The 25,340-nt window shown below is 36.0% G+C and overlaps 1 protein-coding gene across 1 annotated transcript in view; it reads left to right on the forward strand.

Annotated features, from left to right (window-relative positions):
- ANGPT1 (angiopoietin 1) overlaps positions 1-25,340 on the forward strand; it is a 120,021-nt gene that overhangs the window by 80,293 nt on the left and 14,388 nt on the right. The window contains exons 6-7 of the mRNA XM_015819665.1: positions 6,759-6,860; positions 16,690-16,859. Coding sequence (XP_015675151.1) covers positions 6,759-6,860; positions 16,690-16,859 — 272 coding nt within the window. The remainder of the gene's footprint in view (positions 1-6,758; positions 6,861-16,689; positions 16,860-25,340) is intronic.

A 25,340-nucleotide genomic window follows, 5' to 3' on the forward strand; every position in this document is an offset into this window, starting at 1 on the left:
CATTTGGGAACCAAGGACCCAGAGTCTGGAGGAAGAATGGAGAGGCACACACTGCCAAAAGCACCAAAACCTGGTTCAATGACCGTGGGATTACTGTGCTCGATTGGCCAGCAAACTCGCCTGACCTGAACCCCATAGAGAATCTATGGGGCATTGCCAAGAGAAAGATGAGAGACATGAGACCGAACAATGCAGAAGAACTGAAGGCCGCTATTGAAGCATCCTGGTCTTCCATAACACCTCAGCAGTGCCACAGGCTGATAGCTTCCATGCCATGCCGCATTGAGGCAGTAATTGCTGCAAAAGGGGCCCAAACCAAGTACTGAGTACATATGCATGCTTATACTTTTCAGAGGTCTAATATTGTTCTATGTACAATCCTTGTTTTATTCATTGCATGTAATATTCTAATTTTCTGAGATTGTGGATTTGGGGTTTTCATGAGCTGTAAGCCATAATCATCACAGTTATGACACATCACGGCTTGAACTATCTTGCTTTGCATGTAATGAGTCTATCACATATATTAGGTTCACCTTTTAAGTTGCATTACTGAAATAAATGAACTTTTGCACGATATTCTAATTTTTCGAGTTTCACCTGTACAAAAGGATCTTGTTCCTAAGCCCAGGGCCTTCAATTACTGAAGATCTGATGAGACTTATATCAATTCTCTGTGGAGGCCATGGGGAACTGGAGAGATGCCAGAGAGTAAACAGAAAAATAGTGTATCTTCAAGAATAGAAAAGAGAGGATTCCAAAAATGATCAACCATAAATCTATCACTAATACTGGAAGTTCTTAAAGGAGATAATAAAATAAGTCATTTGTAAATATTTGAAGACAATTGTGAGAGCTAAGAATCAGCTCAACATCATCAAAAGCAAACTTGTTTAATCAGATAATTTCTTTAGTGGACCAAAAATGCTATGAACATAATCTAACTCAATATCAGAAAAGATTTTTCACAAGATTGTGTACTAAATTCTCATTAAGTTGTCAGAGTGTTGTTTGGATGGCATTATATGACAGTTGATCCACAATGGCTGGCTAACTGTATTCAGACACTCAGTATTAATAGATCAATAGAACTGAAGAATAGTAATGGGGTTGTTTTGAACTATTAGAGGCAAGTAACTCATAGGGATTTGCAGGGATCAATTTTGGGATTAATAGCATTCAAAATTTGTATTAATGATATGGATGGTATTAATTGGGTATTTATATAAAAATCTGTGAAAAGCAAAAAAAATTGGGATATCTGGCTAGCTTGCAAGAGGGCTCAGAAGAAGTTGTTTTTTGACTGGGAGAAATTTAAGGTATTTCAGGCAATTTCATCATACAGTTAAGGCATCAGGCTAGAAATTAGGAGACCGTAAGTTCTAGTCCTCCCCCATCTTATGGCTACCTCTTCTGGGTGCCTCTCTCCTATCCAAGCTTCATGTGGTGACAGTCTGTCATTAGCAATTGGGGGAAAGAAATATTGGAATGTAGAGAAGTAGGGGAGGATGGAAGCCCAGCTGAGCTGGCTGAATTATGAGAAGCTTTAGTGAGAAGTTTCAGCTAGCCAAGATCAGCCATCGGTACACAGAGCTTGGAACCAAGAGCTTGTTTCCTAAACAATATACAAGCATCTAATTGGACAGATAACAGGGGAGATCGCTGGGGGGGGGGGGGAAAGGAAAAATTACTTTGTATTGTTTGTGCAGGAAAATCTCAGATTCAACTTTGATACTTCTGTAGTCACTTAAACTTCAATAAAGTATATTCTTGGCAAAAACAATGGTCCAGGAATATTTCTTTGCTAGATGACTGAATGGAATGGTTGACAAATTGGAAGATCTGGCCAACTTGGAAGAGTGGGCTCAGAAAAAGAAGTTGTTTTTTGACAGGGAGAAATGTAAGGTATTGCAGGCAATTTGGTCATATGGTTAAGGCATCAGGCTAGAAACCATGAGATCCTGACTTCTAGTCTGTTCCCCCCCCCCCCACTCCTTAGACATGACCAGTGTTTCTCAGCCAACTCATCTCATAGGATGTTGTTATGGAAAAAATAGGAGGAAGACGTGTTAGGTATGTTTGCCACCTTGAGTCATTTATAAAAATAATAAAGGCACATAAAAAAATCTAAAACAAAACAGAATATAATTAGGGAAGGGTGATAAAGATAATACAGACCATGAAGTTGACACATTGAAATAATATAACAAATACATAACAGGACCCACTGGGAAATGATCCAGAACCATTTTCAACTGCAATAGAAAACAGACACAGAAATAATGTTTGTAAGTTGCAGATACCTAAATTTCATTAAAATATACATAAGCAGTTCCCAATAGTAAGAACTATGCAAATGTGAAACAGTTTATCTGTAGAGGTTGTGAGTTCCCTATCTTTAAAGAGTTGTTTTTATTTCTGTATTAAAGAAATTGAATAGGACAGCCAGTTCTCAAGGATGGCTTAATTGATTTTACTGCATACTTAAAAAGGTTGGATTCTATGATCCTTGGGTCCTTTCCAACCGCAGAATTCTATATTTGACCAGCTATGTAGTGAATACAGTTGCAGGCAGGCAGTCCTAGCAAGGTAACATAGCAATATGTATGTACTGAAATAGTATTTGAGATGCTTTTTCAAAGACTATGCAACATATGATTAAGTATGGAAGAGCCAGTCTGGATTTTTCTGTCTAAATAAAGCAGTTATACTAAACTTTCATGCTAAATTTTGTGCAGCACTAAAGTAGTTCAGAACATAAAAGATGGAGACTTCCGGTGGCAGGCNAATTTTCTGAGATTGTGGATTTGGGGTTTTCATGAGCTGTAAGCCATAATCATCACAGTTATGACACATCACGGCTTGAACTATCTTGCTTTGCATGTAATGAGTCTATCTCATATATTAGGTTCACCTTTTAAGTTGCATTACTGAAATAAATGAACTTTTGCATGATATTCTAATTTTTCGAGTTTCACCTGTATAGGGAATCAACTTCTTAAAGCTACAATCTCTCTTTCCCCCCCCCTCAAGTTGGCAGGAAAGTTTGAAAAAAAGCAGGGCTGCTTTAATGAAAACCTGCTTCTTTTAAACATGCAGGCAGCTGTGATGCAGAAATAAGCAAGACTTGCATTGCATGATTCCATTCACCATCTTACCAATTTTGATCCCACCCTACACATGTTCCTGGTCCTGTGGCTTTCCTTTCACAATGCCTGAAGTCTTTCCTCCAAATCATTTTGTAAGCATGTCCAGTTGAAAGAGTCAATCCATTGTCAAAACAGAAAAGGAGAATGATGTGAAATTCTGCCTGTTTCCTTATGTATCTCAATGTGTGTGTTCAGATTTCAACTTCAAAACATGCTAAAAGGTGTTTAATGGCTGACTGCCTTGACCTTGTCTGGGACATGAGCCAGTTAAGGATATTTGTTGGCTTGAAGTATGGAAAGCTAATATTTATAATCACCCTGCCACTCCTGTTACTGTGGCAGGTGTTGCTATCCAATCCATTGCTATGGAGATGACCAGACCACACAATGAATAATTTAGTGTTGTAAATCTCACTGTCATTGTGCATTTTTTCTTTTTGCTTTTTTGCAATACCTACATTACTCAAAATGCAAAAACATTAAACTTATGTAGGAAAGGATTTTTAAAAAAAAATTAATTCAAGAAATAATCTGTACACCTTCTATTCCACTTTGCCATTCCAGTTTATCATAAAAAAGACAAGTACACAAAATGCAATGCATATTTCCCTTCTCATACCATTGAAACATATTTGTTTTACACAGTGTATAAAGATTTAATATTTGAAAAAAAATGTTCAAAAGACTGGCCTTTGTGTTCTGTTGAAGCTTGATAATGCACACATTACTTGAAAATGCTATAAATCCAAGACTAATGAAGCCCCAGGCAGTAGATAAATGTTTGAACTCAAATGCCATGACGGAAGGAAGCCCTGAGCCAAACTATTTTTCTCCCATTGGATTTTTATCCTTTCTTTCTGAAATAAAGTTCACAGATTTGGAGCAATGTACAATGCCTATCCTCTAAGACAATCAGCAGTCTTTGGCTGTGTGTGCAAGTATCAAAGACACATAATAGAATCCAAGTCATGTAATGGAAACAACCAAGCAACTGTGGTATGAACCATTCATCTTCAGGTGAAAGGCATCAGATGGATTCAGCAAAAGATATAATAGCTTGGTTTGAAGAAAAGCATTCAAAGAAACTGGGTAATGGGAACAATTACACTACCAGGAAATGCATAAGTTTGGTTCCCTTGTATGATCCTGCATGGAAATAGATAATACTGACTTTTGATGAATTGATATCAACAGCAGAGTATGGTTTTTTTCTTACACGAGCACAATGAGATCGCTCTGGCTCTCATCTAGATTATAAGCATTCAAATGCATGCATCTTAATGGAGCACTTCCTGAACCATTTATTTGGAAAATACACAGCAGAAAATGAAGATTCATGGAATAGTGGGGATGTAGTTTTAGTTTTATTATTAGTTTTAGTTTTAGTTTTATTAAATTTATACCCCGCCCTTCTCCCGGAGGACTCAGGGCGGCTGTAGGTTGTGTGGAGGTGTTGGCCATGGTAATGATGGTACTTAGTACCTATTTTTATACATGAATCAAAGTAAGAATAGAGCTGGAAGGGACCATGGAGATCTTCTGGCCCAGCTTCCTGTTCAAGTAGGAGAGCCTACACCATTTCAGACAAGTGACTGCCTAGGCCTCTTTTTAAAAATCTCCAGTGATGGAGAGCCCACAATTTCTGAAGGCAAGCTGTTCCACTGGTTAATTGTCCTCACTGTCAGGGAGTTTCTCTTTAATTCTAAGTTGCTCCTCTTTTTGATCAGTTTCCAGCCATTGTTTCTTGTCCTACCTTTTGGTGCTTTGGTGAATAATGTAACCCCCTCTTCTTTGTGGCAGCCTCTCAAATACTGGAATACTGCTATTGTGTCACTCTTATTTCTTCTTTTCTTTAGACTAGCCAAACCCAATTCCTGCAGCTGTTCTTCATATGTTTTAGTCTCCAGGCCTTTGATCATCTTACTTGCTCTTCTCTGAACTTTTTCCAGAGTTTCAACATCTTTTTGGGTGACCAAAACTGGTTGCAGTATTCCAGGTGTGGTCTTACTAGGTTTATAAAGTGGTACTAATACTTCATGTGATCTTGATTCTATGCCTCTGTTTATACAACCCAGGACTGCATTGGCTTTTTTGGTTGCTGCTGCACACTGCTGGCTCATATTCAAGTGATCATCTACTAGGACTCCAGGGTCCCTCTCACAGTTACTGTTTTTTGAGCCAGTATCTAAACTTATATATTTGATTTTTCTTGCCTAAATGTAAATGTACTCTAATGATGCAACTTGGTCAGTTTTCTATTTTGGAAGACGTATTGAATAGGTATCACCATGAAGCAAACACTGTTTCCAAAACTAGCATTTAATAGTTTAATAATCATCTTCTAAGTCAATCTCACTTACTGTAGAATGTTCTTATATTAATACAATTGTGAAATAAACAAAGCATACAAAACATAGCTAGAACCTTGTAATTAAGGAAGGGTCCCAGTTATAGCACCAATTAAAATGGAAAAAATATGCCACAAATGAAACATAGAAGAGCCACATCAAATCCATGGGATTTAAAACTTATATGTTAGAGGCAATCAAATTAGGTTACTGTACAAAACAAATCACATTTATTCTTTTTTTCCTGTGCATGTTAAACAGTTAAGTATTTTTATTTATCTGCAAGATTTTTGTGACACCAGAGTTATAAGACTTTAGATGGCTTATAAAAATATAAAATCACAAACTACTGTATTATTAAAAGAATAAAAAGATCACATAAATGAAAAATAGTAATAAACCTAGCCAGTAACACATAGTAATAGCAACTTCCCCATGAATGATAATCCAAAAACTATCCAAAAGGATTGTTTCCTGAATGCTAACAGAAAAACAGACATACTTACATCAGCAGGACAAGCTGAGGTAAATATGGTGAATTTTTGGGTCTTCCCCTGCCTTAGCTTCATGAGGAACAAGAATACACAATGTGGCTTCACATTGTGCATAGGATGGGTAGATTCTATCTAAAACAGGATGTCTCAAAGATAACTAGGATCCAAGCGATGAAGGACTTTATAATTAATAACCAGATCTTGGAAATGTAATTAAAACATATGGATAATGATTGCAGAAATACAAGGAAAAAACCTTTCAGATAATCTCTCCTTTAGTCACTTATAACAGGGACTGTTGCAATTCACTGCCCTTGAAAATAATTCAGAATGCAGTGACACAGGAGTTCCCTTCCCCAGCTTCAAAAAAATCCAGTGATATTGATTTTATGAGTGCTAGTGAAAATCTGAACATAAAGTGACTGATATTCATTGTTATTCATTGATCTTAGATGCAATAGATTTTAACACTTTAAATGATTCAAAGAATTAACTTATGAATTGTATTACTGCATAAAGCTTGATGGGCTATAATAATTACACAAACTAAGTGCATTATTCTGTTTTATTGAAAGATATAAGCTTGATGTCCAACTTCTTTTTTTTAGAGTTGAAAAGTGGGGGACAGGAGTTATACATTAGCATTTTATTTATCTTACTACTAACTGTCTCTGAGGAATGGCTATTACTGACTGTAGGAAAAGGAGCAGGCTGGCTCAAGACAAGTCAGCATAGAGATGTTTATACATTTATGTTCTTATGTCCAGGTTTTTTGCAACATGGAGACTGCAGGAGGAGGCTGGACAGTCATACAACACCGAGAAGATGGGAGCCTAGATTTCCAAAAAAGCTGGAGAGAATACAAAATGGTAAGATGGAGACATTGTTTTATCATTATTCTTAATTTGAAGCAAAGCTGAACACTGTGTCAATAGCTTATACTGGGAACATGGCCATTAAACAATAAACCAGAAGTAACCATGCGGTTCAAGCTTATTATAGCCATCAAGACTCCTTTCTTGATTTGTTTTAATATGAATCATACTTCAGAAAGTTGCTTCATTTAGAAACTTTCTTCCATTCTTCCCCTGTGGATTTAGAGGAGTATCTATTGCCTTTGTCCATGGTTTCCATTCTTCTTTTCCAGAGAATGTGTCACACTGAGTAATAACAAAAATGTTAACATTGGTTGAGATCCAAATTCCCCTGTGAGAAAATAGAAAACCCTTCCACCCAGGAATTGCAGGCCTCTGTGCTTCACAGGAGGCCTTCTACAGATCTCTTTGTCTCTGTGAGGAATTTTCAGAGGATGTGGGGAAAGGCAGTCATTTCCTTAAAATTTCTTATGAATAACGGACATAAACTCCCATGCCGTTTTGAATTCTGGTGAATTGTGAAGTGATAGCTGTACTCTGTGCACAACTAAAATTGAATAGGGTTAGGACTAAAGAGTAAATTAAATAAATTTATGTGCGATATGGGGAAATTGAAATCCTCTGAGGGATATATATTTCTCCTAGTAATAATAGTCAGGCAGAACTGATATGTATCTTCTGGAGATGCTATATGAGTATCACAGCCCAAGAGGATTTCTGAAATTATTTAAGTTCAGGGCAAGGTTTAAGTTCAAAAAAAGAAGAGTTGAGATTCAAACTAGCACCCTGGACAGTTCCAAATGGAATTCAAGGTAGAGACTCATAGCTAGATCACAGCTGGCTTAACTGCAGATGTAAGTTTATTAGACTTAATGTTTAACCGTAGTTACTACTCCATTTTAGCTGGAGGTTGAAGAGACCACTTTTATTTTAGCAATCTGTATCTTCAACAACATTGGAGAAACCATATTTCTGCCATCAATTCTACACTGAAATTCTCGGGGGGGGGGGGCGTTTATATTCTCTTATGTAAAATTTATATGTTTTTATATACTCTCCCAGATCTCTCATGATATTTCTAGAAAACCTCTCCAACAATATAAGGGGGAAATTATTAAGTAGTAAGTAGTAAAAAAAATAGTCTTGTTTCTGCTTTATTTACTGCTTTGTCATAGCCTCAACTGCTATTTGAAATCTGAATCCCAGCATAACATTAAAAAGCAATTTAGGCTTAAAAGAAGTTGCATTCTGAAGATGGCAGCTGAAATTCAGATGATGGTGACCCAATAGACTTGATATATGGCAGTTTTATGGGAAAACAAGTGAACTTGGTTGGCGTTTGGGGTAATTCCATATCATGTTTTATTATTCTGAATCTATGGTTTGATCCCTGGATGTAGTGAATAATATTACTTCTTTGTGTAATATGGGACAATCAACCAATCGTGGCATTCCTTCCAGTGACAAGGTTAGCCAGTTTACTTCTCCTGGCAGTCTTCTAGACATCAATAACTACTTGACGCAGAAATCAATAGCATAGTCTGAACAGAAGCTTCTCAGTTCCAATTTCTACATGACAGGCATGGAAGCAGAGCAGCTAAAAAATGTGATTGCCTGTTAATTGTCTGGAGCTGCATATAATCCTAGCCCTGTTATTATCCATGATTTACTCTCCTATCTGGACTTGGGAGTCTGTAGCCCGTACACTATGCAGATGTTCCTGAACACAATGCCATCTACTTTGTTGTACTGTTTAGTATATTCTATTTCTGCCTGTATCTGTGTTGGATTGTCTTTCTCTTCACTATGTTGAAGTGTGGGGTAACTAGCTATTTCTCAGTTAGTGTGGATGCAGGTCTTCTGTTAATCCACAATCTCTCATTATCATTCTAATCACTATGCTATTCAGCCCTCTAGATATATATAAAATCTGTCTGACAAATTTTGTCAGGTCTGTTCCTGTGAGGTATTGGACATCCAATCCAAGAAATAAATATGCAGGTAGTCCCCAATTTAGGACCATAATTTAGCTCAGGATTGTGGTTGTAAATCAATATGGTCATTAAATGGGTCATCATGTGATTTTACAATATTTTTTGTGGTTATTGTTAAGTGAATGCCATGATCGTTAAGCAAACCCATTGTTCACAATGGGAGGTTTTTTTGCTGGTAACTGGGAAATGCAAGCCAATTGGCTAGTACCCAAAATATTATTATGTTAACATTGGAGGGGGGGAAGCCATCATACCTTGGAATCTGTGTCATACGCACCTTTTGTGGAGTCTGTTCTAATTTTGGATGCTCTCGTAAGTCAAGAATTATCTGTATGCATGTCACAACAAGTGGAAGCCAGTCTTGCTTCATCCCAGAAGGCCTAAGCAGATTGGAGTGATCAGTACTTGGACATGAGACCACCAGGAAAATGGTCTCGACTGGCTAGATTAAAGCATAAAAAACAAAATCCCTGCAAATCAATGGCAAACTGCTTTCACATTGCTGCCAAGAAAATGATATGGATATGTCTCTGTAATTGCCTGTAGCTGAGCTCAAATCAAGTCATTCTCTGTGTTTAACATCATGTAAGCTGAGATGCCTTCTAAAATCCTTCCCAGATGTATATTTGATTGAAGTATCCTAATTCTAATATTTTTATAACTACATCAGAATCAACAATAGTTGAGAGCAGTTGCTAATCTGAGACTCTTATCTCTAATATGAACAAAGTAACTGGTCTCATTATATAGCAGCTGGTGGCACCTAGTCATCCATATCACTCTCAGAATCTAAGCAGCAATCTAATCACAAATAGGATGGAACAGCAAGAGAAAATTTTACAGTTTATGCATTTATTAATCCAATTTATATAGCCGCCCATCTAACCCAAGGTAATGCTGAGTGGTGCACAATCATAGATAAAATGTGAGAATATAAAAATAGCAAATACAAATAGAAAAGACCACAATAATAAATATCCTAAAAAAATGGAAATCAAATAATTGAAGGAAATAGAAATGCCCCCTCAACAATGAAGGCACCTAGGTAGGTCTCAGATTCCATAATTTACACTGGAGTTTTTAAAAAAATATACTTCAGAAAAATCAGTAGCAACCTGTTTCTGTATTGTCTGTCTGTCTATCTATCATCCATCTATCATCTTTCTCTCTCTCTCTTTTTATCACTCTCTTTCATTTATATGGCCACCCATCTCACATGAAATGACTCTGGGCAGTGTACAACAATTAAATAAATCAACAAATAGTTTAAAAATAATTTAAAACAGTCATTATTAATAGCAATAGCACTTACACTTATATACCACTTCATAGTGCTTTACAGTTCTCTCTAAGCCAGGGGTGTCAAACTGGTGGCCCGCAGGCCGGATGCATCATAGCGAAACTGCGCCTACCCCATTGCCAGCAATGGCAAAAAAGTCATGGTATGTTGCGACACATCATGTGACGTTGTGAGTTTGACACCCTTGCTCTAAGCAGTTTACCAAGTCAGCATATTACCCCCAGCAATCTGAGTTCTCATTTTACAGACTTTGGAAGGATGGAAGGCTGAGTCTACCTTGAGCCGGTCAGAATTGAACTTTTGGCAGTGGGCAGACTTAGCATGCAAAACTGCATTCTAACCACTGTGCCACCACTGGTCTTTAAAATATAATCTATCAGGTACAGGAGAGAGTAAATTAAGCACAATGACAGAACCATCTTAGAATATCCCTGGAAACCATCTTAGAATATCCTTGGGAAACTCCAGGTCTTAATATAAAACCAGGTCTTGAGGGACTTATGGAATATTAACATGCCTGTGTAATCACCAGGAAATAGCTGGCTTTACCTTCCTCATTCTCAATTCCCCATTTATCATATGAAGGGAGAAGAATCATGCATAACTGTAAAAATTACAGTTCTCATCTAGTTCATGTTTCCTGTCTGGAGTCCCAATTGCCATTTTAATGAAGGACTACCTGTATATATGAAGTCCTTTAAGTGTTCAAAGAGCTATGCAATTATTGTGCAGCATTTCTGCTAATACTTATTATATCCATTTCTACTGTTCTAAGTCGGCAAGTTAGTTAGCCAGTTCAATGTAGCAAGCGACATATTTTCAAATGTTGATATTTGCATAGATATATCAAGATGCCCTTTTATACAAAAAACCACCCCCAAATTCATTTCTGAATGAATTAACAAAAGAAAAATTTCAGAAGTAGAGGGCTGGATAAAGTATTCCCACTGTTGGCACTCAAATCTGGGAAGATATTACTTTCCTTCCTGAATTAATTAAATTGCGTGGCTTTTAGGCACTGAGTTTTCATTTTAGGAGTACAGACTTAATTGTACCGGTTTTATGATCTTTTCTGGACTTTTATGTAGTTAACAAAGAATTATTGCAACACCCAGAAGTAAATCATGTTTCAGAAGATATAAAATGATAATTAAAAAATCTGCTTAAGCAAGCATCTTTAGCTTTACTTAGTGTATTTCATTTATTTACCATTTACCATTTTAGCAGTTAGTATTATTTAATATGAGAACCAGCCTCCCGGCCAGCGTCTTAACTTCTCCATTATTTGCAATGAGTACCCCACCCAGTAGTTGCACTCTGCTACCCATATGCTTTCAAAGAGAAAACTTCAGCTTGCAAAATCTCATTTCATTCACTGTGATTACCCACTCTTACTTGCCTTTACACTTTCGTGCCTACCAATTTATCAGGAAACTGAAAGGTTTTTTTTTACCATCCTATTTGAAATACTAATGTAGACAAGGCAGTATATGGAGATATATGTTCATCTTTCACTCTATGGATAGCTACAAAGAACCAACACTGGATGGAATCAAAGGAAGAGCTGGTGCCGGGGTCTGATGAAAACTGGGAAATTGTTGAATAGACTGTGGATGGGTACAACAAGATCCAAAGACACTCTGAACAAATGGGGCTTTGGCTCTTTGCGATTGTGGTGACATGCAGACAACAACACATATGTATACCTGCCCTTTGTGTCCTGATCAGTATATACTTGAGGACCTCATGCCAGTGCAAAAGAACACAATTAATGTTGCTATCTGATTAATTTATATGTATGTATGTGTGTGTGTGTATATAGTATTTTATATCATATAATATACCTTATATTAACTGATGCTTCTGACATGAATAAAAACAATTATCTCCACTCCCATTGATATTAGTGAAAAACAGACAGGACAAATAGGAATTGTAATAGTAATAGTGGTCAGCTGCTTGGAGAGACTGATAATATTCATCAACCACAAAACATCCTTTTCCTCCATGTTCAGAACTAGAATGAACGGCCTTGACGCAACATCTGCAGTTTCTAAGATTAGAAACCATAATTCAGAGGCAGGGTAAGAATAGCTGTCACTCTTTTACTTTTTTCCCCAGTTCATGTTGTCCCTTTTTCAATTTGTGATCTTTTTAAATGACATGAAAGAGAGGGGGAGAGGGAAATCTCCTCAATAATTGTAATTTTCCATGCAATTTGCCCAGCATGTATAATCCCAGCAAAGAGTTCTCTGTAATTTAGTGCAGTTTGGTGTCTTTTCGCCCAGCATGTGATTTTCTGGCTGCAGTTCCCTCATAAAGAGGGGTCCACAGGATATAATAAAAAAAAAGTCAAGATGGAGGCCTCAGCATTATATTTGAAGCTCTGACTGTTTTTAGATGTATCTCACACACATAATGAAATTTAAAAAGAAACAGGCAGAACTTTGATTGGATATTGTGACCATTACCTTATTGTTTTGGACTGTCATACACACATTCAATTATTTCCTCCTAATATAATGTGCCTTTTCTTTTGTTAGTTTGCATGCTTTACTGTATCACATATGTTTTCCAGGAGCAAATTGCATCTTAAAAGCTACAGATAAATGGCATGTTCCTTAATTTATATTTCTGTATAAATTTATAGAATGTAAATTGGGCAAAGCAGCATTAAAATGCACACTGAACAAATCCTTTTCAGAAAGGATTTATCAGAAATTTATCAGAATGCTTACATTTCTGATAAATTTACATTTATCAGAAATGTAAACATTGTAGTTCCTTTCTGCCTACCTCTTACAGGGAACCTAAAGTCACCATGTACATTTGTGTTTAATTATTTTATAGTTTCCTTTTTGCTACTGCATTTATAGTTTAATAGCCTTCCTTAGCCCAAGCTTGCTCTGCTTAGAGCACATAGTCCTATCTAGAATCATATTCTCCCTCTGTAAATGTTGCTGGATAACATCTGTTTTGGAAATTGTGTTGACATGTGGTTATATATCTTTTGATTGCCTGCCCTTCGGCATTTTAACTGGACCACAGAAATGTGTTTTAAATCACCCCACATGATGGCCTCCCCTAATCAGAAAGGAGAAAAGAGTTGTACTCTGCAAAAAAAAAAAAGTTAGCTGATTAATATGGTTATCCCTTTTCCATTACATTTGGTATAAACTTTGTTGGATTACTGATGAAATGCAAGAATCAGTTTACTACATTTAACTAGATCCAGGTCACAAGGCATCCCAAATCTGCCTCAAATCTTTATATTCTTGTATAGAACAAGAATAAATTTGTAGGTGTGTATCATTCTTTATTACTGATACAGACATTACACTGTCAGAAAAGCTGGGACTTCTAAGAATTTGATGATTTATAAGGCATTTATCACTGTATTTAAATTCCATCTGACAACAATCCTGTTTCCAAGGTTATCTGCAAGAGGGGTAGGGGGGAGTGTTAAAAAATCAAAATGATGGATTTAATAGTGTGATCAATGCCCTGCCCCCTTTTCTTTACATAATTATAATTTTTATTAGAACTTTTTATTAAAACTTTAAAGAGGAAATAAAAATTATTGCAAATTAATATAAAGTAAGGAAGAAAAAAGAAATAAGATAAAAGCAAAAAGTGCAAGAAAAAAGGTTGAAAAATAGAAAAGAAAGAATATATATATATATTCTTCACAGCAGTTGTATCTACAAATTTACTTTACCTCTCTAAACTCCTTATCCAGCACCCTAAAAAGTTACATCTCCTATTTAATATATAACAGAAGAAAAAAGTTACTCAATACATAGGAAGTTATCATGTTAATGTTAAATAACAGCATATAATATTAATTAAATATGTACGAGTTCAAACTGAGTCTGGGGTTTTGGCTTGTTTGTTTTGTCTGTGTTTTATCTACTTGTTTATCTTGGACCTGCTTACTTTGGGGAGTGTTACTTTCAAAATGATAAATGTTGCCAAATCTCTGCTTTATATGAATCCTTCTGTTTTTGACTGCTGAAAAACAACAGAACAGAATAACAGAGTTGGAAGGGACCTTAAAAGTCTTCTAGTCCAACCCCCTGCTCAAGCAGGAGATCCTATACCATTTCAGACAAATGACTGTCCAGTGTCTTCTTAGAAGTCTCCAGTGATGGAGCACCCACAACTTCTGAATGCAAGCTGTTCCATGGGTTAATTATTCTCACTGTCAAGAAATTTCTCTTTAGTTCTAGGTTGCTTCTCTCCTTGATTAGTTTCTACCCATAGCTTCTTGTCTTGCCTTTTGGTGCTTTGGAAAATAGGTTGAGCACCACTTCTTTGTGGTAGCCCCTCAAATATTGGAACATTGCTATCATATCAACTCTAGTCCTTCATTTCACTAGACTAGACATACCCAATTTCTGCAACTGTTTGGCCTCCAGCCTCATAATCATCTTTGTTGCTCTTCTTTTCCAGAGAGTGCAGAATCAAAGTAGATTTCACTTGTGGCTTCCTTCTTTGTAGGACTAGCTGTGCAGAGGTGACAAGGGGTTGGGCTAACAGTTAGCTGTAAGTTCTTGGAAAACTGACCCTCACACAACTGGGGCAGTAAAAGAATCCAATCAGTCAGTGCTATGTTGCAATGCAGGGTTGTCTTCTGATGCAAGGAAGATGAAACTATCAGCCAAATTATCTCCTCTATCTCTTCTTCTATTTCTTAAGGAAGTAATGTGCCTGAAAAAGTGAGTTAAGGTTTTTAGTCTATATTGTTTTTATTCTACAAGACTTTTTATGATTAATATCTGTGTGTGTTTCCATATCTTTATTTTGGGCTATTTGATTGTGTGGATATTCTTCTCCACCACCACCACCACCACCTCCTCCTCCTCCTCCTCCTCCTCCTCCTCCTCCTCCTCTATAATTTCTTTATAAAAATAGTTACAGTTGGACCTGTTTGAAATAACTTTTTAAAAGTGGGATATTAATGGTGAATTAAGGAATTAATGCCCCATAATATATCAACTTATTTTCCCCCTCCAAAAAGCAGTTCTATCATTTCCATCTAAAGCTTGAGGGTCCTCTTACTTATTCTCAGAAGATAGGCTTTCCTGAGGTAGGGGTGAGAGGTTAGGACTGACTTATTAGTGGTTTCATTCAATGGTTTTGAAACATATCCATAAGATATGCTATATCTGGTTTCGATTTCATTTTCTTTTCCATTAAAAACCTCAGAGCTTCCTATGAACACTATCAGATGAGGAAAATGAAGTAAGAGAGAGAACTGTTTAATGGTACTGGAGGAACGTGGTTCAAAAAAGATATCCTTACACATTTTGCCAGATTTAATAAAACACTTTTGTACCCTTCACAGCATTTTCTTTCCATTGTTAACATCAACTCTGCAAAATGTTAGTCCTGACGCTGCTGAAATAATGCTGGATTATTTCTATTGGTGACCCATGTCCCTAGTTTTCTTGTTGTTTGAGTTATTTTGATTCTGATTTTGTTAACAAGGAGATGCTTGATTGGCCCTAAACAGTTCCTGCAAAGCAGCTGAATCAAAGATTAGCCTTTCAGTTTACTATCTGGTTCTTATTTGCTTTAGATTGGAACTTCTATTAAAACAATCATGATTATGAGATATTATGTGATATTGTGCTACCAAGACAGCAAGTTTTTTTTCCTTCTGTGATGAAGAAAAGAAATATGGTATATAAATATTAAATTTTCCTACGCTCTAATTCCTAAAAACACATCCAATGAGATATCTTTCTTCCAAGATATTTAGCATCTTTAACAGCTTTGTCATTCCAATTCAACAATGAGGCACAAGATATAAGTTGAAATGAAGGATCATATCATCTACCAGACAATTCTTCTGTCATATTTCTAGGTATTTCTGTCATTTATTTTTACATTTTTAAATAACATCCAGATCAAGGAGGTAAGCTGCAATTTGCTTTTCTTAAAATGATTGAGACTTGTTAGTTGTGATTAAATTACATCATTAATGTCTTAGGGACTAAAGCTTGAAAATGCACTCTGGATACTGTATGATATCTTTTAATTATTGGGCAACAAATATATCTTTGAGAAAACATTTAAAAAGAAGATTAGTTAGGAAAAAGAATGTCTCCATCAGTAGTCCTTCTTCCTTTTTTTTCTTAGCAATTACTTACAATGTCTGTATCTAACCAAAAGAGCAAAGAAAAACATGGTCATTGTCATGATCTTCATCAAATTATCAAAACAGAATTGGCGTATATTATAAATCAACAATTTAAGACATCAAGAACATTTTGCACATGTGTTTAGAAGGATTATTACATACTTATGAAGGTTGATTTTCCCAAAAGTGACAGTCAGCGTCTGTCCTTGCATTTCCAATTACTTTTCTGTGGCTGGAATGATGTAAGTTGTAATACATGCAATAAGAACTAAGCAGATTGAAGAAGGCTGTGAACATTTAGTGTCAAATGAAAATTTCTATGGTGTATGTTGCACAAATATAAGCAAGGATGATGAAACTCACTTCTTCATTTTTTTTCCCTAGGGTTTTGGTAGTCCCTCTGGTGAATATTGGCTGGGCAATGAATTCATCTTTGCAATAACCACCAGTCAAAAACATTACTCTCTAAGAATCGAACTAATGGATTGGGAAGGAAGTCGGGCTTATTCACAATATGACAGATTTTACATAGGAAATGAAAAACAGAATTACAGGTGAGTGCAGATGTGATTTTACTTTTATGAGTGCCTTTTTAAATATGAATGGAACTGACCAGTTGGAAACCTCCTGGAATCATGAAAGTAAAACTTGAATTTTGCTTTCAGTAGTTGGAGTATGAGATCTTATATGAATCTCCCTAGCCTAATTCACACTATTCAGTATTGTTTATTCTGATTGTGTTCATGTACATCCGGGTAAACAAATAAGATGCTCATATGGACCTATTGGGAGAATATATCCATTTGCATGCATTCCTTTAACAGCATATTCCCATGTTATGTCTCTAGCTTTCTAATTATATTTCTTAGAGTGCATTTTGAATCATTTTTTCTTTGCAATCAGTAAATGTTCTTAGATTACTGAGCGTAAAATACTCTTGTGATACTTTATTTGTATTAATTAAGAAATATGTTTAGAGGTTGTACTATGCTAGAAAGACTAGTAGACTAGATGTGTATGTCTATATTTAGTAAATAAGAAAATAGCAGAGTTGGAAGGGACCTTGGAGGTCTTCTAGTCCACCCCCTGCTCAAGCAGGAAACCGTATACCATTTCAGACAAATGGTTGTCCAATCTTTTCTTAAAAAGTATTTGGAGCATCTACAACTTCTGGAGGCAAGTTGTTCCATTGAATAATTGTTCTAATTTTCCAGAAATAAAGTTGAAGACCTTTAATATTATACTCCCTTCTCAACTTAAGGTTCTCAATTCTTCTTGGTTTGATTTTAAGTTTAATTTCTCAGTGTGTATTTAACTTTCTGTTTGTCTAGTGTTTATTCTTCTCTCTCATTTCCATCTTCCACCCTATTCCTTTCTCTTTTTCCCTTAGTATTTGAAACAATTATTTCCAAAAGATTGGACATACAAGGATAGCTAGTGAAATATATTTGTCAGTGCTCCTGGCATTTTCTTCCCTACACTACAGCATTTCCAATTATAAAATAAAGGAAGAAACAGAAGAAAGATGCAGTCACAGCATCTTCTCAGTTTTACAGCAACAGTTACTAATTAAAGGTGTAGGGGAGATGAAGATAGAGTTGGGGATAGCTGTTGTGATTCCAAAAACACCAAGAGCAGTACAAAATGTACAGATTTGGCTTAAGGTTCGACTAAGCTAGCTATTCAAACTTGGCTCAAAGGAATGCACATTTTGCAAACAGCAGGAAAATACTGTTGGGGTGTTTTGATCATGAAAAAACCTCTGTGGTATCGCATAAAACCCTGAAAATGAACATTTTCCCAAGATGGAACTAGCAGATTGAGAGCATAAATAAAGGTTAAGTTATTATTTTTCATTTAAAAGATAGTGATCTAATAAAGATAGTCAGAGTTCTCAGTTCTTACTCTGGCCAAGTTCTGCATCTTATTGGACCACAGAGTTTAATAGTTTTTGCATACTGGTTTATGTTTTCTTTCAGCCCAGTTTATTATTTAATATAATTTCAAAGTTATGGATGACTTTCGGTGATTAAGAGTAGGTGTGCCGCAAACAAAGATAGAAGTACTGCAGCCCTCAATAGCAGACAATATTCCTGGTCTTGTTAAATTTTGTCATGATTAGAAGGAGGCAGGTCCAAGGAAAGACTTATTCACAGTTTAACACTCAAACACCTTATCTAATATAGAGAAGATTTCAAGTTCTATCACTGCCATATTGAGTTCAAGCACACAACTCTTTGATTTCAAATATTGGCTTTATTCCTTTATTCAATGTATATCACAGCTTGAAGTTAGAAAAAAAGATGTGATGGTGGCATATGCCTTTTAGTAACACAAGGTGTAATTTTCATGCCAATTGCAGTTTCCCTTTATGAATGTGGATTTCTATGGGCATCTTGTTATGGAAAGTTGTTGCCATTCATCACTGAAATGCAATATCATATGTTCCTACAAGATCAAATCAGACTCAGGGAAATTTTAGATAATCAGAAGTGCAACTCAATATGATTCCAATCCACACATACCTATCACACTAATTCAGGGCAAGAAATATTAGGAATAATACAAAAAATGAAGTAAAAACTAGTGGGTTAAAGTAATTAAGGCACAAGATAAGAAAAATAAATGGAACTATACCTAAATCAGGTTTACACAAACATAGTTGCTCTTCATATATTTTCTAATCCTAGAAACTATTTGTGCTTCTATTATATCCATGTATGACTTCATACCTTGCTTTACACTCTTTGAAAGTCTCTGTTCCTTTTCTCATTTATTGAAATCTAACCAACCACAAATTTCTTTGTTTTCCTCAGCCTCTGAATCCATTCATTCTTCCTTCATATTTTGGTTTTACAATTTACAACGTTTATTCATTATATGACCAGACCACCTCAAGGCATGTCTTTTTACTGGTCACCCACTTTATTATTATTCAGCACCTATTCTTTCTTGGCTGTCTCTCCATTTACTATGCAGGTTTCCTAACTTATTTCCATGTTTCTTCCAGAATATTTAGCTCTCATGTCTATGTATCAAAGAGGCAGAAGCATGCACATTTATACAGCTGGTTTTGTTTATTTTGACAAATATTATACCTCATAACATACTCACGATCATTTCCCAAACACCATTTATACATCATAACATCTCTGTATCCATTTCCTCAATTTTATTTTTTTATCAAAGTATGCAGATTTATATACCTACCCTTCTTTCATCGTTGTATAGCTTGCAATCATTTGGCCCATTTTCTCTCTCAAACACAATTGCCTTGGTCTTTAATATACTTGTTTTCAGATCCATACATCTTGTTGTATCCCACTATCTAACGTTCATTACAAATTATTTCAGTTTTAGCCACTACTAAAATTCACTTACTTTCACATCCATTTTCAACTCACAGCAACTGTCACTACAAACATTCATTATACATTTCAAGATGTAATCTGTGATTTCCACAAGGTTTTTCCATAGATATTGCAGCATCTCTGCTAACATTAAAGTCACTATTGGTGAGACTGATACATTGTATCAAGTATGCCATAAGTACAACCAAAGTCTAGTCTTAGCTCTTGTTTACAACACAGTCTGTCAGCAGTTCCAAGAAGATTCCACAGCCATTTGCACTATTCAGGTGATCCTGAGGGCACAGATAACCCTCCAAATGGCTTCAATGACTCTCAGAAAGAGTACTAATGACTAGATGACTACAAGAAATATAAATCCTTCCATTCTCCACTATTCAGTCAAAACCGAAGAAGCAAAACATCTTCAAGGAAAAAACAAGAAAGTCCAGTTGCCTTTTGAATAAAACAGCCTTGGGACAATCAAAGTTTAGTTTTACCCCTAGCAAATACACATCTTTCCCTGCAAGTGAGAACCTCTAATCTAAAGACTACCACACAAGCCAACAAATCAGTGAAAAATATAAATATTCAGAATACACACATACTCAGGATGCAATCGTAACCATGCATTTATATATTCAAATATGTACATAGCAGGAACAGAAAGAGAGGGAATGTCTATGAATGTCTATGAAACCCTTAGCAATATGCAAATTGATTTGTCTTGGGAAGTTGACTTTTAGCCAGTTAGCTCTTTTCATTTTATTAATATACCAATGATGGTTTTCAAGACACTACTATAGGAAATGGTTACTGGCATATGAATAAGCCTTTATTCCCCTTGCCAAACATAGAAGGCTACAGAAGATGGTGAAGAACTAAGGACAGAAGGTCAATACCATAGATTAGACTCTATTATTGCCTTATATTTTACCAATGTTTGTTTCTCCTCTTTGAGTTCCATTGGTTTTCAGCTGTTTTATTCTGAATATCTCTCAGGAGGAATGGCCTATTTGTGTGCAGTCACCCAGCCAAATGAAAGCTTTTTCCATGATGATGAAATGATTAATTACAATAATGGTTCTGCATCCAATTTTCTGTTAACAAAGGCACAAATACAACCAGGTTGCACAGCAAATGTAATTCAAACACCACCATTTCTATCAGGAACAAAAATAGCCATCCAAGCAACTGGTTTCCAAGTTAGTTTGGGCATTTGTTCAAAGAATACTAAAATAGAAAGATGAAAACAAAATAAAACAAAATGAAATAGGGCTGTGGGAGATAGGAAAAAAATATATCTTGAGTGCTTTTTTTGCACTGGAGTCTCCTCACTGGATAAAGAACACCGTTCCAACATTTCATTACAATCACTGATGTAAGAATTCAGAGTCTACAAACTAATCCATTGCATCTGAAAAAATATGGAAAATCATCTTTCATACTGTTCTGTAACACCCTATAGAAAGTTTGGATTCAGTCTGGATCACTCCCAACTGGTGACTTCAGAATGTTCTGTTTATTCTCTATGCTGTTTGTATTTCTTTCTCTCTACTACATCTTATTAGTCTAAGAATCTCTGATTTGGTGCAGTAATGCTGAACACATGTACATTAAGAAATATCCTCACTTTTCAAAACCATACAATTATGAAGTGTTTTTTTTTTCTGGGAAGTCAAGATCTCAACTAAAGTATACAAAGTATCCAAGAGCTCACCAAAATGTTTGATAATATATGGCATTTGCTCAATTACATGGGGTGGATGTTTGTATTGGATGGATATAGTCTTTTACGTTTCTGCACAGGAAATATAGAGTATGATATGTCTATGAATCTATATAAGTTTGTGGTATAAAGATTGATACAGTTTTAGATCATAGACAAATACACATTTGTTATTCCATTGGCCAGACTGAATCCTCAGATAGATTTATTGGGAAATCGAGGAAGAGGGAGAGAAGGATTTGCAATCATACAGATAAATTTGTTTCAGGAATGGCTTAAGTTTAATTTTGATTTTTCTTATGTGTTTGTCTCAAAATAGTTTGGCCAAAACAGTTTTTCACATTAAAGATCTCTTTGACTTAATTGCCTCAGCCAAAATATAAAGTTGTCTATTGATTCTCCAAGCAAAATGCATATGGATCACTTGTAAAATAGAGTGATTGAGAAAAATATAAGGGAAAATAGGCAGTAAGAAGCAGTTACGCCTATGTGAAGCAGCTGCAGTGAGTCTGCATTGCAATGACACAATACTGCCTTCATCACTTTGGCTACAGTGATGGATGCTGAGTATGCTTCAGCATTGTGAATATTATGCAGCCATTCTGAAATTAGTCATTACCTGATTGTATTGATACTTTGTCTAGTCCAGTACTGTTCAGTCTGATGAGAATGCCTTCTGTGTGGATTTTTTGTGTTTGTGGAAAAGAACGGAGTTTTGTGGACTATTGGTCTGGCACTACCAATATCAGTATGGATAGCTGATTAGTTGCTGCTACCTGCTGCTTAAGATGTTTGGTTATTGAGTTTGACATGGTAGCTCTGGGTAGCCCTGTCTCCTCTTTTTTTCCTCTAAGGAGAAAAACTTTGATTATGGAGGCAAAGAAATCTCTGGACTGCATCTACCTATGAAAGTTTAAGTTCCCTTGCTCAAATTTCTGAGATACGTTTTCTTCTGAACACATTTGTTTTGAAATCCCATTTTTTTGTGTTGAAACAAGTTGATTCATTAAAGCAGTATATCTCCTTTGGAAGAAGATTGAAACAGTTTTAAGAGATGTTTTTGGGAGAGGCAATTGGAATTTAACCGACCTAAATTAGATCCTGCAACATTATCCTGGGACACGTATGTTTTCCTTCATTCGGAATTTAACCAACTCAGATATTTCCAACAGAATATCCAAATGAGGCTGTTGTGTTGTGAGATCAGAAGAAAATTGTGTCTTTTTTGTTTCATGCCCAGCCCTTGTGATGATTAAAAGAAATCCACAAAATGGGCAGAATCAAAGCATTCTTTATTCCCCTTTCCCGAAAAATATCTCATCCTTCAATTTAACAGCAGTAACAATTCCTACCTACCTATTTGTTAATTCTGTTTCAATTGGGAAATCATAATTTTGAACTGCAGGTTTTTATAGGCTTGTTTTCCTGATATCTAAGAGAAGAAATAGCATTCTGGACTCAGGCTGAGCCCTTCTGACCCGGTCAGTGTGGCACCATCTAAGAGCCTGGAGTATAAATAGATGACAGTGAGTGAACCTTTCACTCATATCTGGCTCTGTCGCCACAACTGACGCCATGGGAGCAGAAATATGTTTAACAGGCTGTTTGTGTTTTTCTAACAGGGGTCTTAGTGTCACATAATTCATCCTGGCACTTTTTTTAAAAACCACAATGTCCTTAGAAAGCAGAAGGATTCCAAGGCAATATTTATTTGTTTCAAATAGCTATAAACATTTCCAGGAACAGTACATGTCTTGATTGTCCTGCCCTGATTAACTAAATCTTGGAAGTTCACTGCTGGTTAAGGAAATACGATCCTGGATTGAAAAGTGATAAACAATGATAATTAGCATTCCTTACATTTTTAAAAATCATATATGAATATCCTATAGCTTGGTTAGGGTGATTAGATGTGTACCTTACATGTTTTGATGCTCTTTCATAATTTAAATTATAGTCTGCACAAATCATGGACACTAGAGCTAGATCGACACAACCTCTATTTTTCACATGAACGAACATTGCTTTATATATAATCATGGATGGATACATATAGATGGAATAGGGTCTTATTGCTTGAGGTACTGCTTGCAAAACATCTGAGTTGGCATGTCCTGAATTTCTTAAATTAAATAAAATTGTCACTTAGGACCTCATAGGTGATCCTCTCTGTAGCAATGTCCGCCCTCTGTAACAAGCTCCCCCAGCCCCAAGAACAAGATGGCCTTCATTTTGTTGTTGCTTAATTGAAAATTCCTCTCATCTCTATTATTAATATGTCTTGGTAAAATTGCTTTGGCGTTGGAAAGAATATGTGGTGGGATTCAAATATGTGAACAACCGGTTCTCTGTGTGGATGCCGCTTCCGGAAGTCCATTCTAGGAATGGGCAACAAAAAATTAGCTACCGGTTCTGCCAAAGTGGTGCGAACCAGCTGAATCCCACCACTGTATATGCTGCCTAATTGTTAAATGTTTAATGATAAAATATGAATCAACATCTAATGAAGCTTATTCCATCTCTGAATAAAAAAGGAATAAAAACTGATAGAAGAGAATATTTGCAGCCAGGGTTGAACTGTGGGTTCCTTGGTGCTCCCTGAACATGGTTGCCTTGTTGCAGATGTCTCATTACCAAACTAGGTCATGTTTACTGTTTAGTGGGACAATGTGTGTTTTCAAAATGAAACATTCTAAATGTCTTAATTCACAGGGTAATGTGTCATATATAAGTAAGCCATTCCTGTGTGAATTTAGTTATGTTGCCATTGTGAATATACTAAAGGGGGCACGATGGCTCAGCAGTTAAAGATACTGAGCTTGTCAGCTGGAAAGCTGATAGCCCAGGTTCAAGACCTGAGTGCTGTACAACAGGGTGAATTCCTATTACTTGCTCCAGGTCCTGCACACCTAGCAGTTCGAAAACATGCAAATGGGAGTAGATAAATAGGTACCACTTTGGTGGGAAGGTAACACCATTCCATGTGCTTCAGTGTATAGTCATGATGGCCATGTGACCATGGAAATGTCTTTGGACAATGCTGGCTCCCTTGGCTAAGAAACAGAAATGAGCCCTGCTTCCTAGAATTGAACATGACTGAACAAGGGAAACTTTTACCTATGAATATACTATATGCTGTTAGTTTGGCCATTGCTGCATTTTCTCCAATTTTGCTCTCTCTAAAAGAAAGACATAATTATTTTTGCCATTAAGGCTATATTTGGATTTCCTTATTTTATGTATTCAATGCTTACATTCATCATTTCTGATAGAGTATTTCAGATTGTCATGATGGAGTGTGTAATAGCTGATAAAAAAAACCCTAATCTATTAACCAGATTGCATACACCATTGAACTCTGCTTTTGCATAAAGTAGGCAATGAAAATGGCAAAGGAGAATGAACGATAGTCCTTTTTTTCCTTTTGGGATGTTGGCACATACACACAGTAACCCAGTTCTTGAAGTAGATGCTGTCAAATCTTGAAATGCACAAGTAGCAACAACATGTTTTGTCTCTTTGTCATTTCACATTAAACTCATTTACTTCTCCTTTATACTTCATTCAGCCTGCTGGCAGCCATAATTTCAAAACATTCCATCTGCACTGCAGCCAATTTCTGGAGCATAATTTGAAAGAGGTTATTAAATCATTAACACTAGAGAAATCAAAACCAAAATGTGTGATGGTCCAGAGAGAAGTTATTGTAAAGCACATGATCTTCTTAGGATGGAAAATCTCAATAATGTAAACAGTATATGAGAAGGTCACAATTTCTTTTAGCAATGCTTTTAAAACCCCGTCTACCTATCTTGGTTGTATGTATACAATATTAATGCATTTATTAGGTTTTAGTTATTTTTATTAATAAAAGGGCTTAATGAATAGTTCATAAAATATTGCAGGCAATTGTTCGATGGAAGGCAAATATAACTTAATATTATGGTAAATAATACTAG

Source organism: Protobothrops mucrosquamatus, unplaced genomic scaffold (genome assembly GCF_001527695.2).
Source record: "Protobothrops mucrosquamatus isolate PMUCROS unplaced genomic scaffold, P.Mucros_1.0 scaffold_149, whole genome shotgun sequence".
Classification (NCBI taxonomy): Eukaryota; Metazoa; Chordata; class Lepidosauria; order Squamata; family Viperidae; genus Protobothrops; species Protobothrops mucrosquamatus.